Genomic DNA, 15990 nt, shown 5'->3' on the forward strand with positions numbered 1-15990 from the left:
CATTCGAGAGGAATTGGTATTCAACCAAATCGCTTCTGGCAATCAGGTGTGAGCATGGCAAAGATTTATCAAGGGCATTAGTCATGTGTGGAGAACGAAGGTTCTCATTTTTTATTCAAAGGATTCTGATAGAAAATTCATCATCTAGCTGGAATATCAACCAACAACTATTTATTTACAAAGAAGATAATGTCGCATAGCAGCCAGAGAAATGCAAATGATGCTTAACAAAAATTCTCAGAGAAACCCCCAAACCAGTCATTTGTTCTCACATGCTGAATGAGATACTGCACTAAGCCCAAAGTGGGCACTATTTACAATTTTTAAAAAAGGCCTCAAAATATTCACCTTTTGATTCAAGGGAAAGACATCAGGTTATTTTGAATTGTGATATCATATTTCTTCTTTTTATTAGAAATGCTAAATGTTTTAATATAGTCTCTGTCATATTAACATAACTAGCCTATCATCACAGCTTCTATAGTCTGATATTTTCATTTCTGTTAAAATAAACTAAAGTTTGGGGCCCAGAGAGATAGCACAGCGGCGTTTGCCTTGCAAGCAGCCGATCCAGGACCAAAGGTGGTTGGTTCGAATCCCGGTGTCCCATATGGTCCCCCGTGCCTGCCAGGAGCTATTTCTGAGCAGACAGCCAGGAATAACCCCTGAGCATCGCTGGGTGTGGCCCAAAAACCAAATAAATAAATAAATAGATAAATAAATAAATAAATAAATAAATAATAAATAAATAAATAAATAAACTAACGTTTGATGGTCAGATATGAGATGGGCCCAGGAATTGGGTTCTTCTAAGAAGAACTAATCTGCAACCTCATTGTTCTTTCAGAGGCTCTCTGGAAATGAACTTGCAAAGGAATGTTTACCTGTTGTACTGGAAACACTGCTTGAGTAAAATCACCTTGAATTGACATAATGTTTCATTGGCAGGTAGGCGATCAAATCATTGAAATCAATGGGGAAAGCACAAGGGACATGACACACGCCAGAGCAATAGAACTCATCAAATCTGGAGGAAAAAGAGTAAGGCTACTGCTGAAGCGTGGGACAGGACAAGTCCCAGAGTATGGTATGTTTCACGTTTTGATTCACCTTGTTTTTGTGTAAATGTCAATTCTTTTTTTTTAAGAAACCATGTCAGTTCTCTATATCAAAGAGTATATATATATATATATCAATAGATGTATGTGCAAAATGTATATTTAAATACAAATATATGTGAGAGCTCTCTTGCTCGCACAGTTACTGTTTAAAAGAGCAGAAGTAGGATCTTTTGGGGCATCTCTGAGTGTGCTGGGAGAGTCAACCACCACTTTTATGTAATACCTTTTATAATGTCACTTAGTTCTCTATTCATTTGAGTCCACAGTAATTAATCATTTTTTACCTAAAATTGTTCATATATAAAGACTATCATATGGGAAATATAGCTGAGGCACAAGCAAAAAACAAATCTTTGGGATTTGAAGATTCAATGTAAGTTACGTTTCATGCAGTAGTTGCATTTCCTTGGAAATTAAAGATGGTTGCCAATATTTACTCTTACATTATATATCTATATGCTATTAAGGAGGGCTTTAAAGTACATTTTTATTCATAGACTTGTCTTCCCCAAAGCTCAATTAAGAACCACTGACAGTATTACTCTAGCAGATGAGAAATCGCTGGGTAGTCGTTACTTACAAACACCAAAACTAAACTGGTCTCTAATTAATCTCAGGGAAATATAGAAAGAGAGAAACAGAGAGACATCACTAAAATTTAAAATGTACAAATAATACCTGTCAGGGAAATGTGTAATAACTGTTCACCAAACAGTTAGCTTCTACCTGTGATCTAGATAAATTCGTTTTTCCACCTTGTGTCGACCACCCCTCCAAAAAATTCTTAATAGTATTTCCCTCCAAAATTATGCTTTTTTTGTCTAAGATGTTTAATAATTGAAAGGACACTTCCTTATTTAGCAGGATAATTACTGTCCTGATTTCAGCTGCAATAGCTGAATTCAAAGATCCTTAAATACATTATTTCCAGCATCTTGAACACCGCCCAAAGCCTCACATTAAGGGTTGAACAGCACTCAGAAGTTTCTGTAGGATTGCTTTTATGCCGATGGAAATACCTTATTCCAGATTCATGCTCTTAATGCTTAGATCTAATAAAATTGTTTTAAATATTAATACTAGCAATAAGCACAGGCCATCATGCTAAATGGCACAGGTATTAATCCATTTGTAAAGAATCTGAACTCTCAAAATTGGAGAACTTTTTATACCCTAGAGTATTAAGTGATTCAGTATTATCAAAATTACCTGTGATATTCTATCATTTTCCAAAAATACCTCATTTTGAAAATAATATGCTCCCTTCGTAGCAAGACTTCTTATCTTACCAGGGGACTTTCATAGAGTTCATATAGTTCTTGTACTTGTTCTAACATGTAAGCCTTTAGAATGTTTAACTGAACAATATGGCTATACTGAGCTTTTTGTTCTTTTGTAGAATTGCATTTTGGTCCATACTTTGAACATTCACCGTGCCAGCTGTTTGTGTCTGTACTGAGCAGTAGAAAATAGTACTGCTGACCAACCTAGCATAACTTAAACTAATGCTTAAGTCAGAAGCTGCTTCAAAACATCTTTTGGAAATAAAATAAAAACAACTGGAAGCAAGACAAAAACCCAAAAATATTGTCAACTATTATCCAGTTTATTTTCAACATCATCTGAAAATATCTAGTGAAGTGATATTAGCCAAAACAAAGAGTTTATTCCATACATGGGCACACTTTAAAGGACAAGTCTTGAATATGGTTAGCAAGAGCACTATTGCAAATTCCTTCTCAACAGTACCTCTTAACAGGTAAGAGTAGATTCTACTTGCCAGTCATGACACAAATTGACAGTAGTAGATTGACATGAATTTTGATGATATTACCAAAGAGCATGTTAAACTAAGCAGAGCCATCTGCTTCAAGGAAGTGAAAACAGCAGGCTCTAAGTTAGACTGGGGCTTCAGATAAAATTTAAGCTAAAATCTCTTGATTGGCCGTGAAAAACAAAAGGAATCAGATTAGCATCATGGAGGATAGTATCCACAAATAGTAATTCTGAAATCTTATATAAACTCACAAGGGAGGTGGCTCGAGGTCCCCAAGATAACAACAAATTTGAAGAGTAGTGATAGCATGCCGGGAGCACAAAGATTTAGTACGGTGACATTAAAAGGATGCACCACAGGATATACAGGGTAAATCCAGGGAATCCACATGCAGTCTTTCTGATGCACTGTCTCGCTCTGTGTAGAAGTCACACCCAGAGAACACTCCTCATGCAGAACAAAGTAGCTTTCTAACTGGGACTGATCATACAGATATTCTTGGCCTGGCAAATACAGAGACCCCAGGCTCTCAGAAAGAAAAAAAGAAAAGAGAAGAAAAGGAGATCTGGCATAAACCTCCTTTGTACAAACAGTTGCATACAGAGATACATATACCATTCCAAAAAAAGATTAACCCTATTGTGGGAGACACTTTCTTGTTTCTTTTCCACTCACCTGCCAAGGGCCCACCTAGCCAGCTGGCCTGTCTGAATTCAGAAGTCACATGTTTGCTGAAGGAACTTTTCCTGTGCAGTTAAATAAACCTGCAAAATGGCCACTGAGAGGCGCCACAAATGACACCCACACATAAGGAGAACTCAGAGCCACAGACTCCATCATTCCTCCAGCATCAACTAGATTCTCTCATAAAACAGTACTTTTTGTTCAAGATAAATTAAAATAGAAGCCCCCAGGTTTATGTGACCTACCACTCCCTTTTCAAGAAAACTTTGCTCAGCACCCCTGAAATTTTACGTTCTATAATTGTACATAAAAAGCATGCACCCTCGACAATTGTCTCAAAGCTACTATGCCACCCCATCTTGGTAGTATTTCTGGGGGACAGTATCACTGACTTTGGGAAGCATGAGAATGTAATTTGATAACTTTAGATTATTTAATAATAAAAGAAAATAACAGCAGCAAGCAAAGCCCTTGAGCTAATTAATAACATAACCAAGATTACAATCCACATTGACAAATGCAGGTTCGTCACAGGCAAACTGATGTTTCTGTTCCCTTGTGAGCTTGTTTCCTTTGTTTGCCTCTTAAGATCTGAAACTTGGCAATGAAAAAAATGTCCATCTTGAAACATGATGAAGAGGTGGGGGGAGTCATAAGAGATATCTGCTGTTAGAAAGCTGCCAAGGCTTAACCCCATAGGAAGGAGTGCGCTCTGAAGGTGATGTGACTGAAAGCAATGGTATTTGGAAGGCTTTTCAGTATTTTATCCAGCAGCCCTCCCTCTGTGCCCTACGGAATTCAGGGAAACTTTGAACAAGGCCCTATCTGGATCCTTGGCCAATTGTAGGAAAAGCACATCTCAGTCAAGAATCACAGAAAAACTCTCACTCTAAATTCTTAGGGTGATCTGTGACAGGGAGATAAGCACAGGTACAATTGAAATGAAAGGAAAAAAAACACCAAGGGTAATCCATCAGACTTGTTGGCTAAACAAAATCAGTGTGAAGCCAAGTGCACTGAGGAAAGGAATAAATATGCTGCAAATATAGCATCCATAATTACCGTGAGACTAATCATCAGGCGGCACCTTAGCCACCTCAGAGCCCTAAATCAACAGACAGCCTCAAGAGCAGAGCCAGCTGCAAGGAAAGTAGGAGCATGACAAGGGCTTTGAAAGAGAAATTGCTTTTATGCTCAAGTCCTTAAAAAGAGAAGCTCAGGAGATACTTCAACACTACTTCTAGTCCTTGGGATAAAAATTTGCTGATTATAAACTCAATAGCGAATGTCAATGCCCCCTCCCCACACACATCTCAACAACTCACAAGACTAAGGAAACTCCACTTGACCATAGTGAGAAAAGAATCAAAAGAGATCGCATCAAAGCTAGTGTCCTCTTAACAGAGGTGCTTGCTGTTTGATTATTCTGAAAAGGCTAAAAAAAAAGCATGCAACATGGTTTTAAGGTCACATAAGAATAAATTATACAAATTAGCTTCCTGCCTTGGAATATGGTTGTCCTACATTAGCATTCAAGGAATACCACAATCAACATTTACTTGATTTCACAGAGTGAGGCCAGGGTCAATAGGGATGTCACAGCATGAAAAATCCCCACAGAGGCAATTCAGACCAACAAAGAGCTTTCCTCTGGGATATTGCTGTTCAAGTGTGCTCAAAGTTGAGCAACACAAACATCTACTTTCTATTCTTGGGTACTGATCTGGCCTGTTTGCTCTTAGAAACTGACAGGGTAGTTCTTGTTAATACAGTGCTGAAGCATAGGATAGGATTCCCAGTGGTCTTAGGAGGTCAAGCAGGGTTATGAGAACAAAACAGAATTCTTACCTACTCATGGTCCAGAAACAAGTAACATGAAATCTCCACACAGCAGAAGATAGTGGCCAACTTGTGAATTATACTTCTACCTCTACAGCCATTTTCAATGTTAGTGTGTCTTTTGTGAATTTAGATTTGATTACACGCAGGCCTTTAGCTAGTGAAATTATTTGCATTTTATAAATATAATAAAACAGCACTTAAAAAGAAACTTTAACTACTGTTAAAGAAATAGGGGCTATAGCAATAGCACAGCAGTAGGGCATTTGCCTTGCATGCAGCCAATCCAGGACAGATGGTGGTTCTAATCCTGGCGTCTCAGATGGTCCCCCAAGTCAAGAGCGATTTCTGAGAGCATAGCCAAGAGTAACCCCTGAGTATCACCAGGTGTGGCCCAAAAACAAACAAACAAACAAAAAAACAAAACAAAAAAAGAAAGGAAAAGAAATTAATAGGCCAAATAGTTCTTTAGTCTAAAGTTTTCATTTAATTAGTAAATAAAATGATTTATAGTGATCCTCTCCAAACAGTTGTGTTCTCTTCCTACTTAGCAATAAGCAATAATTATTTGTTGGATCTTCTTTAAGAATATAAATTAGAAAATATTGTAAGCATTACCTTAGAATCTTGTTTGTAATTATAATAATTATTAAGTATTAATAATTATAAAGTTATTATTTGAGTCAGAGACACTGCAAGGATTTAGGTGCTTGTCTTGCACATAGCTCACCCAGTCCCCAGCACCATATATGATCCCCTTAGTACCATTGTAAATGATCCCTGAGCACAGAACCAGGAGCAAGCCTGGAGTACTATGGGTGTGATCACAAACCAAATGCCCCCAAAAATTGTGTTCAAAAAGTAAGTCCCTTTTGCTATCTGTTCATACAAAGAAAACTTCTTTGTATGTGTATGAAGCTTTCTTTCTTTCTTCAACTCCTTCCAAACAGATCATGTGAGATCAATTCTGTGAGTAATACCTCAAATTTTATATTATTACAAGTTTCCCAACAAAACTAGCATTTGCTGAGCACCTACTCTATACAAAGCACTTTGAGAGCAACAAAGGTCCTGGCCATCAGTGAACTAATAATCTGAGTGTTTCACCTGATTTTCACAAAGAGAATCTCTTTGTGAGATTGTGAATTTCAAAATCTCTTTGTGAGAACCAGGCAAAACACTTGATTCCTACAAGGTATCATGGGAGTTGTGCTCATGAGAACATAAGAAATGTTTTATTAGTTATTCATGAAATCTAGTAAATACTTCTAGAATGTTCAGGCTTAGAAAGCACTGAGCTTCTTCAGTTGGTTGAGCACTTTTTTTTGTGATATTTATGTTAATACTTTTCCCTTGTTCTGAAGGAAGGTGCTCACTAAGTCAGTCTTTGCTAGGATCTTGTCGTAATTATTAAAATTTCTAGTCAGTGTGCTAAAATATCATCTCATGACTGTGCCCATCTTTACTCATCCCCTCCTGTAGCTCTCAGCCAGAGCTTCATCCACCCTCTCACCTGGGCCTGTGTGGGCGTGATGGTGCTTCTGTCAGAGGCACAGAAAAGGTCTCCATAGCTGCTGCCTTTTCCTCAGAGACCACATCTAGGACAGCTTTCAGTGATTCCTGAGTCACCTGCATTTTTAATAGAGCAAAAGGCAGCTTGCTTCAATAATAAATTCTGAAATTTAATTTTAACTTCTGACATTCACGGTTGAGCATGTCTTCCTTTGACAAGAGAGGTTCCACAAATCATTCGAAGACACTGCTCCTGAATAAAGGCCCAGAGAGGAGGACAGGCTGTCAGGCAGAACTTGGGACTGCATGACACTGAGCACGGCATGCTTTCTAGTTTCACAGGTTCTTGTCTGCTCTCTGAAGCTTTGAAACACCCAAGGAAATTCTCTACCCAGAAAACTTCCCATAACGTCTATTCCACAGAGCCAGGATTTCCTCAAAGAACTCACAATCTGAAAATGCCTGTCCCTGTTGCTCAGCTACAATCTCACTTGTTTTAAGCATTTTTAAGAAAAGGGATAAAAATTCATGTATTCACACGGTTTTATTAGAGTTCACAAAATATATTATTTCATTCCTTCTTTGGGGATACTTTTACATGATTTCCAATATACACTTTTCTTTTTAGGACACTAGGTGACCTCGATTTCTAAGTCCTCACTTGTTAGGAAGTTCAGACTCTGATAATGTTTAGACAACAGAGTAATTGATAAATTACCAAGAGGGTCCGGAACAATAGCACAGATGTTGGGCATTTGCCCTGCACGCAGCTGACCCAAGATGGACCTCGGTTCGATTTCCAGCATCCCATGTGGTCCCCCAAGCCAGAAGCATTTTCTGAGCGCATACCTAGGAAGAACCCATTTAGCTCTTGAGCTACAGACTTCCTTATATTGCAAACACCTTAAACTGGAGATGTGTGAGTGAATCCCATTCAGAAGAATTTTTAGTGTGATTTGGAACATGAATTTTCAGTTCCTTTTAATAATTTCTAGTGTCATTTAAGGTTCTGAAAAGAGCATAGCTTTCTTTCCCTGAGCTCTCTTTATTAACACAGGAGTATTTCTCCAAATTGCAAGGAAAAGGCAGCCTTCTTGGAGGAAATGCTGCTAACAAGTACTAGAACATTGGGACAAATCTCAAAGAAATTACAAATTCAGGAGAATTTTTACCTGGATAAAGGTCGAGTCAAGATCAAAGATCAAATGGGGAAAAACCCTAAATCATGATTTTAAGGCAGCATGTGCATAGATACAATTGAATGGAATTTGACCTGGAACACTATTTTTTAAGTGACATCTCAAGAATTTCCTGAATTTTCCTCAAGTTCTTTAGTAAAGATCAAACTCACAGTTTTAATTTCTGTTGCCTCCTTACATCTTCCTGTTTAAGAGTTCCTCCCCAGCTCAACCCAGATACGCTTACCCATCTAGACTGAGTAGCTCACCAAAGACTTGAAACCATTAACATGTAAAGAGGGCAGATTTCTATCTTTTCCTTGCTCCTTCCCCATTAATCTTCCAGTTGCCAGCTCAACTCTGACAATATGAACCCAGTTCCCACCCTGCTCACTGAGGACAGTCATACTCTGGAGTTCATAGAATGAAAGTGTTGATTTATAACAGAAGCTTTTTCTCAACCAGCTCCTAGGAAGCTATTGCTAAGTGTTGGTTTCCTTTGTCTGGAAGTAGAGATGGTGCAGGACAGACTATAGTCCCTGTAAAAGGGGGTTGCCAGCTGGTCTCCTGCTCTCCTGGTTATCAACATGGAATCCAATACTTAGGCCAAATTCCCAGATGGGTTCAGCCATTTGCCATCACCTGCACACATCACATCACCAAAACCTCCCTATAGAAATACCTTCTTTTCTGTCCTAGCCTAATATTCCCAAGTCAGATAATTTTCCGACTTTAAATTTTGATGAAAGAACTGTAAATTCTTCATTTCTATTGTAAGAAACAGTGAATCTAGAAGGCCAGGCTTTTTATATTATAGAACTCTGCCTGCAGCTACTCTGAAGTAATCCTTACCTGATGTCCTATTCTATAGAGATTTCCTCAATATTTCCTTTGACACAAACTTTCTTAGTCGCAAGCAATAGTAACAGTCACGACTTACTCTAACTTGAATTAAATCTCTAATTACAGCAAGAGCTCTCAACTTTGAGGTCTCCCATTCTTCAATGTGCTCTTTGTTTTATTTGTTCTATTTTTAATAGGACAATGAATATACATCTAGCCTCAGTTAAATACTTATCAACTATAATGTGGCTCAGACATTTGTTTACACTATCACCTGCTTTACACTTCTCTAGAAATGTCCCGGTCTTTCCCGCATGTACTTTCCAACAGAGTGATCCTGGCAATAACAGAATTGGGGGTTTTAGGACTAGATGCATATGCTCAAGATGTGTATTAAATGTACCTGGCCCCCTTAAGGCAATCTTCCACTATTCACATTTCACTGTAGTGTCCACCCCAGGCTTCAAAGCAATTTATTTCCTCTATGTTCTCTGCCATTTTATTTGACCTCCAGCCATAAAGTTTCTTAGTACGTGGCCATGAGGTTGCTTAGCACCCGTATCTTTCAGGCCTAGAAAAGGCCACTTTTAAAATCAAGTGAGAGCCTTCTCTGTGTGACATTAAAACAGCCTAATGGCTTTTATATAAAATTACTTGCATCTTGGCAGGACTAACGGGTAAACTCAATTAATACACCTAAAAATTTAATTTCCACTTCTAACAGTCATTGTTAGGCATTAGTTCCTTTACCACAGAGAGAAACTACTTTCCATTTAACCCCAAGTTGTTAGTTCTTACCCTTTCAGCTTCCTTCCCTCACACCCACCAAGCTATAAAAAACACTTTCAGTGTACAAGTCTAAAATCTCTGTATAGTTCTATTCTACTTTGCACATTGATGCCAGAGAGAGAATTCAAAGAATTCCAGTCCCCCTAGAATTTTCTGTACACATTTTGTTGTAGCCCACAAGCAAAGGTAGACAGAGGCTAATAATCTCTAACAGGCTGCTGTCAAAGCAAAGCTCTTAGATAAGTGAGTCCAAGAGACAACAAAATGCAGCCATTGCTGCATTTTTTTTCAGCCATTTTCCCCCCCCAAGGAAAAAAATAGCACCAGCAATTCCACTGTGAACATTGAATATAAATAAGCAAGTTATCAAAGGCTAGGAGAACTGTGAGAATTTGTGAGCTAGAGTAAACAAATATTAAACACGGTGAACCAGGCCTTTATTTTGAGATATTTTCAAATTTAGAAATGATTACTGTGATTGATTCTCAAATGACAGCTGTTATTGCTAAAATATTCCATCATTAATGTATAATTCTCCAACAATTATGATATTACCATTTCAAATGTGTAACATGAACATCTCCCTAAAAGCACTTCAGAATGCCCTCAATATTTTGAAGGGGAAACAAATCTCCTTTTGAAATACATATATAGTCAGTCTTTCACTAATTTCACTTGTTGCATGCTTGATAGGATTAGCTTTACTTAAAGTCTTTATTCTTACTGCCTAGATAATTTGTATTCAGCTACTCTAAACATACTAAGCAATCTTGATTCTAACAGTAATAATATATCTTTGTCACTGGTTCTGTTAATTCTAATGATTGGTCCTAGGCTGTTCCTCCCCTTCCTTTAGGAATGGTACCTTCCAGTCTCTCCATGTGCATGAAAAGTGACAAGCATGGGTCCCCATATTTCTACTTATTGGGCCACCCTAAAGACACGGTTTGTAAAATCTGCATGAATATTATCTTTCTCTAATGAGCTTTGATTATGTTTATGTTTATAACTGTATCATGCTTTCTCTTTCATAGTAGCTTATCTAATTACTGCTCAAGCTATAAGCGACTTTAGAAGAATAAGAATGGGATGGCTGGGGGAGGGGCAGGGCCATAGCAGTGGTAGGACATTTGCCTTATACTTGGTCAACCCAGGTTCGATCCCTGGCATCCCATATGGTCCCCTGAGCCTGCCAGGAGTGATTTTTGAGCGCAGAGCCAGGAGTAGCACCTTCATTCCACAAGGTGTGGCCCAAAACCAACCAAACAAAAAAGATTAGTATGTTTGGTTTTATGAAATGTGAGATGCAACAGATTGCCATGGTCCAGCCAAGAAAGAAAGAAAGAAAGAGTGGGAAGGGTTCTACCCTGCTCTTCCAAAAGTCCTCCTCATCTTCAGATCATAGTGTATATCCTCTCATTCATGTGTAGCCAGCTGCAAGCAGGGCACTGTTTTTGCACTAAAGCCATAGTTGCAACATAGTGTATAAGCCCAAGAAACTTGAATCAGCAGACATATGGTACCTACTGGCCCAACCTACCCCATAACTGTTACTCAGCACTGTATCTGTTCACTGTCCTACCTCCATACGCAGGAGACACCAAGGTTATGTAAGAAACAAATCATGTTATGACTTTCCTTCCCTTTCTTTTTTTATTGAACTAGGTCACTCCTACTAGTGCTCAGGGTTACTCAGAAATTACCCATCACCTCAGGGGATAAAAGGGAGTAAGGCCCAGTTGGCTGGCTACCTGCAAAGCAAATGCCCTACTCACTGCTGTACTGTCACTCCAGGCCATAATGTTGTACCACGACAGTTTTCACCACTATTTCAAAACAATTCTTCTCAAGTGGTTAGGCTAAATTTTAACCTAACGGTGAGTAAAAATTCTGGAGGAAAAATCCTGTAGAGAAAACAGAACATAGATGATAGCCTTGCAAATATGGTTCAAGCAACTTCAAACACGTATCTACAACATTTGTTTCCGCTGTCAAATCAGACTGGCAATTTACAATGTCAGTTCACTTTTTAAGCAGAAACTCATGCTCAGTCTCCAAGCTCAATCATGGAAGCATGAATCCTGCTGACATATTTCTCAATTCTGTTTGCATTCTACTTCCTACTCCCTGAAACAAGATGCGATGATTAAGTGCCTCTCCAATGAGTTTGTTTGTTTTCAGTTCATACCCATCTGGTCAAAGGAGTTACTCCTAAATCGGTTATTGAAGTTGCTTACAGAGGTGTTCCAGAAACCATGCAGTGCTGTGTATCAAATCCAAGCCTCCCACACAAAGCATGCTCTCATCCCTTTGAGCATCTCTGACTCCTCTCTTGGAGTCCTCAGGAATACACTGAGGCTTCTGAAGTGTATTTTTCAATTTTTTATTATCTAGTAGTCACTTACCATCAAGAACTGCTTTGAATCTAATACAAAAGTCAGCTCTCACAAGTTAGCTACTTAGTTGGTTCATATTAACCTTTATCAAATAGTTTACACTGATTAAACACATGCACAGACCTGAACACCACTGTTGTCATTCTTTGAATATGTCTCCAATGACAGGATTTTTAGCCACATCATTTCTCCTAATCATGTGTCTCTCATAGAGATGTAATTGATCAACTGAAAGCTAGGTTAAGGGCATGAAAGAGAGCATTGCAATTAATTGGAAGAGGTATTAAATAAATCTTTGGGCTAATTATTGGGAAATCTAGTCAAGCGACCATAGTTTAAAGAGGTATAGATTTCTCTTCCTAACCAAAGAAAAGCATACGGAGGTGAGCATAACTGAAACAATTTATTAGTCACTTGCTTATAGAAAGGGAAACAAACAGGGGGACTTTTTTTGTTTTTGGGATTCAGTTTCTAAAACATCTATCAGGCACCCCACTCAGTGCTAATATATAACAATAATTTCTGTCTATATCTAGAAAAGGCAAATAAGATGATGGGAAAGGGGGCCACAGCAGTGGTGCAAGCAGTAAGGAGTCTGCCTTGCCCACACGAAAACCTAGGATGGACCACGGTTCGATTCCCAGATGTCCCATTTGGTTCCCCAAGCCAGGAGCAATTTCTGAGTGCCTAGCCAGGAGTAACCCCTGAGCATCACTGGATGTGGTCCAAAAACCAAAAAAAAAAAAATGATGTAAAAGATTGGAGATGATAAGAGGACAGGTATGCATAGTACTGGAAAAGGATGGATAAAATTATCAAAGATACATAAAATAGCATTTTATTCATGTCACACAAATTCTAATTTATATGATCAGATATAATAAAAAATTAATTTGGATGGTAAAAAATCTATATTTGGAGCTATACCATGGTGGTATTTAAAATGACTTTTACCAGAAGCTCAAGGAAGTGAAAAGGTTATTGAAAAAGTTGAGGCAAATTCTATGAGGATTGTCAGAAAGAGAAAAGTGTTGATAGAAACAGCAAGTGGGAATTGATTTGGTGAACTCCTTCCAACAATTTATTAAGAAAAAGTCAAACAACTTGAAGAATCATGTATATGAAGTAAAGGATTAGGGAGAAGGACGAAAGCCTAGTTTGGATAGAAGATGATGGGTGAAGGATCAGATTTAGGAAAAAATATTCTGAGGTTAGTTTGAGATTTAAACATCAAGGGCTGGAGGTGCATTTAAGTGAAGCATTACAGAAATGGAGCTGTTGGATGAAGGTGCTCCAGGGCTGGAACTGAGGCCATTTGGCTTCAAATCTTAGAGAAGATAGCTCAAGTCATGAATTTGTCTAACTGCCCCAGGGAGAACCCAGTAAGTGGAGAAAGAGGTGAGCACTATGACATAGTCACATGTGAGTGATAAGTGTGATAGAAGACAATGAGAGGATTTCTGGGAAACTACAGGGAGAATAACCTTTTTTTTTTTTTTTAGAAGAAAACATTATTGCTCTTCCCTGAGACATACTGGGAAAAGATAAGGACTGTAATCACATTTTTCCTGCCTGGCTTAGCACTGGTGTTATGGCAGACACTGAGCATTCAGTGACTACTGTGATGACTGTGAATGGGAAATGGCCTTTACCTGCCCCTCTCCACAGTCTTCTCAGTAAGCTTTGCCCACAAGCTGCTCCACATCCTGTCACTCAGTGGGAATCCACCCACTTCCAGCTGCCAGAGTTTCTACATAATCCTATCGAGGGATTAAGTCTTTATTTTTCTGGTGTTTTTTTTTTTCAAGATGTATACTGTAGAATGTATACCAACACAACTAAGATACCATTTCTACTGAAATGAATCATTTTTACTAAAAATTAACTCTAATTTAATGAATTTTAAGGAAAACAACAAACCTGTCATTTGGGGGAAAGTACTCTTTCATCAAACTCTTATAGAAATTGTTCTCAAATGTATTCTGTCACTTTCCTGAGTTGAGGTAGAAAGTATTCAGAAAAAAAGTGAGCTCTGCTTATTTTCCCTTTCTCTCTGACACATTCACCCCCATGAAGTCTGTGTTACATCCTTAAGTCTCCTGCGAAAAATGACCAGCCTCACTACAATAACAAAAGCCAATGATAGGTTCCATCTTGAGTCTCTCCGAACTCCCTATAGATTTAACATTAGTCCATGCTTTTGCTGGATTTTCTCTCTTATTTAAACTGAATCACTTGACATACAAAGTTACAAAGATTGAGCTTCAATCTTACAACATTCGAGTACTAATACCTTCACCAGTATCCACCAGTATCCACTTGTTTCCCCCCACACTCTCCTGCCTGCTTCTATAGAAGACATCTCTCTTCTTTCTTCAACCCTCTGGGCCTCTTCCTCAAGAACTCCTCTGCTCTCATTGTTCATCTGAGAGTCCTCTGCAGGTGACTCATGTATGGACCACATCTCTAATTTGATTCCACAGTTCTGCCCCAAGACTGCCAATCCTTAGCCAGGCACATTATCTCAGGCATCCCACCTGTGGGCATTCAAAATTACATACTTGTCTTTCCTCTTAAAATTAAAATACACACACACACACACACACACACACTTCCAAAGTTTGAATAATTTTTAGTTAGCTCATTCCACACATAGGTAATCTTTTCTATTCCTATTGTCATTCTACTTCAACTCAATCCGCTGTAAAGGCATGCACAAGATAGCTTTCTACCATTTGTTCTTACTGCAGTGGCCAACCTATGCTCTTCATTAATATCTAATATCTAATAAAGTATTTTTCATGTTTAGATTTATATGTATTGAAAAAGTGTGTAAACACATACACCCCTTAAATGAATCCCCAGAGCTATTCCTTGGCCCTTTTCCGATGTTCATCTCCCATAAAACCCTACTGCATATTTGTGCCCCAACTAGCTAGAACACTTGTTGTTGCCTTATAGTCCAGCTTTTATGTCTGGCACATGCTGATCCCTGGGCTTAAAGTTTTTTTACCCAAAAAAAATCTTATTTATAAACAAATTCCAAGTCTGTCTCTTCTTTCATGAATCCCCCTCAAGTCAACCAATGAGAAGTAAGTCATTTCTTGATCCTCTAACGTCCCATAGCCCTTTATAATTCTTTCCTGTATCATCTTCTAACTCTCTGTTTTGGCAAATAGTTATCAAGGTCTACACATTTCCTCTCCTCTAAAGGATGCAGACACTGATTTTTATGCTAGGTTCTTAACAATGCTCAGCAGAGAAACTGAATCAGTAAGTAAATGAATGAATGAATGAATGAATGAAAGCAGTATCATCATCATTCTGAAAGCACTTTAGGATTTTGTTGAGATCTCTGCAGAAAATCTAGCATATGGGTCTGAGTTTTCACTGAACTCCCCAACCTAACCCAGAAGGCTTTGGTTTTCATCATTTTTTAAATAAATTATTGCCTGTGTGCTTATTTTCTTAATAATTTTCCTCTTTTTAAGAGTTAAATGGAGAAAAATGTCTAAAATTGAGTGTTCCAGGTAATTGTTTCTGAATAATCTAAATTTTATTATTTCTGTAAAGCATTTACTCTCTAATTGCAGTTGTGACCTATGTGGGCAGTACAAATTGTATTTTAACATGCCAGTGTTGCATCTCTGCTATAGAAATGTCATGGATAATAATCTCCTGGATACTTCAGTCCATAGGGAAATGTGGAACAAGAGCTATGGTTAGATCTGTCTGCATAAAATTATATATCTGCTTTACTGCTATGGAAAAGAAACCACATGATAAACACTTGAATCTCCCAACTAGCCTCCTGGGTTTATACCCAAGTCCAACTGGGCTTACCTCTTTGA

The 15990-nt window shown here is 38.2% G+C and overlaps 1 protein-coding gene across 2 annotated transcripts in view; it reads left to right on the forward strand.

Moving 5' to 3' along the window:
- The window catches only part of MAGI2 (membrane associated guanylate kinase, WW and PDZ domain containing 2), a 1487205-nt gene extending 1476340 nt beyond the window's left edge, over positions 1-10865 (forward strand). For both annotated transcript variants that reach the window (XM_049783101.1, XM_049783109.1), the window contains 2 exons: positions 949-1087; positions 10600-10865. In XM_049783101.1, coding sequence (XP_049639058.1) covers positions 949-1087; positions 10600-10724 — 264 coding nt within the window. In that variant the 3' untranslated portion in view covers positions 10725-10865. The remainder of the gene's footprint in view (positions 1-948; positions 1088-10599) is intronic.
- Positions 10866-15990: the final 5125 nt, after the last annotated feature.

The sequence above is a fragment of the Suncus etruscus genome, chromosome 1 (assembly GCF_024139225.1).
Source record: "Suncus etruscus isolate mSunEtr1 chromosome 1, mSunEtr1.pri.cur, whole genome shotgun sequence".
NCBI classification, from domain to species: Eukaryota; Metazoa; Chordata; class Mammalia; order Eulipotyphla; family Soricidae; genus Suncus; species Suncus etruscus.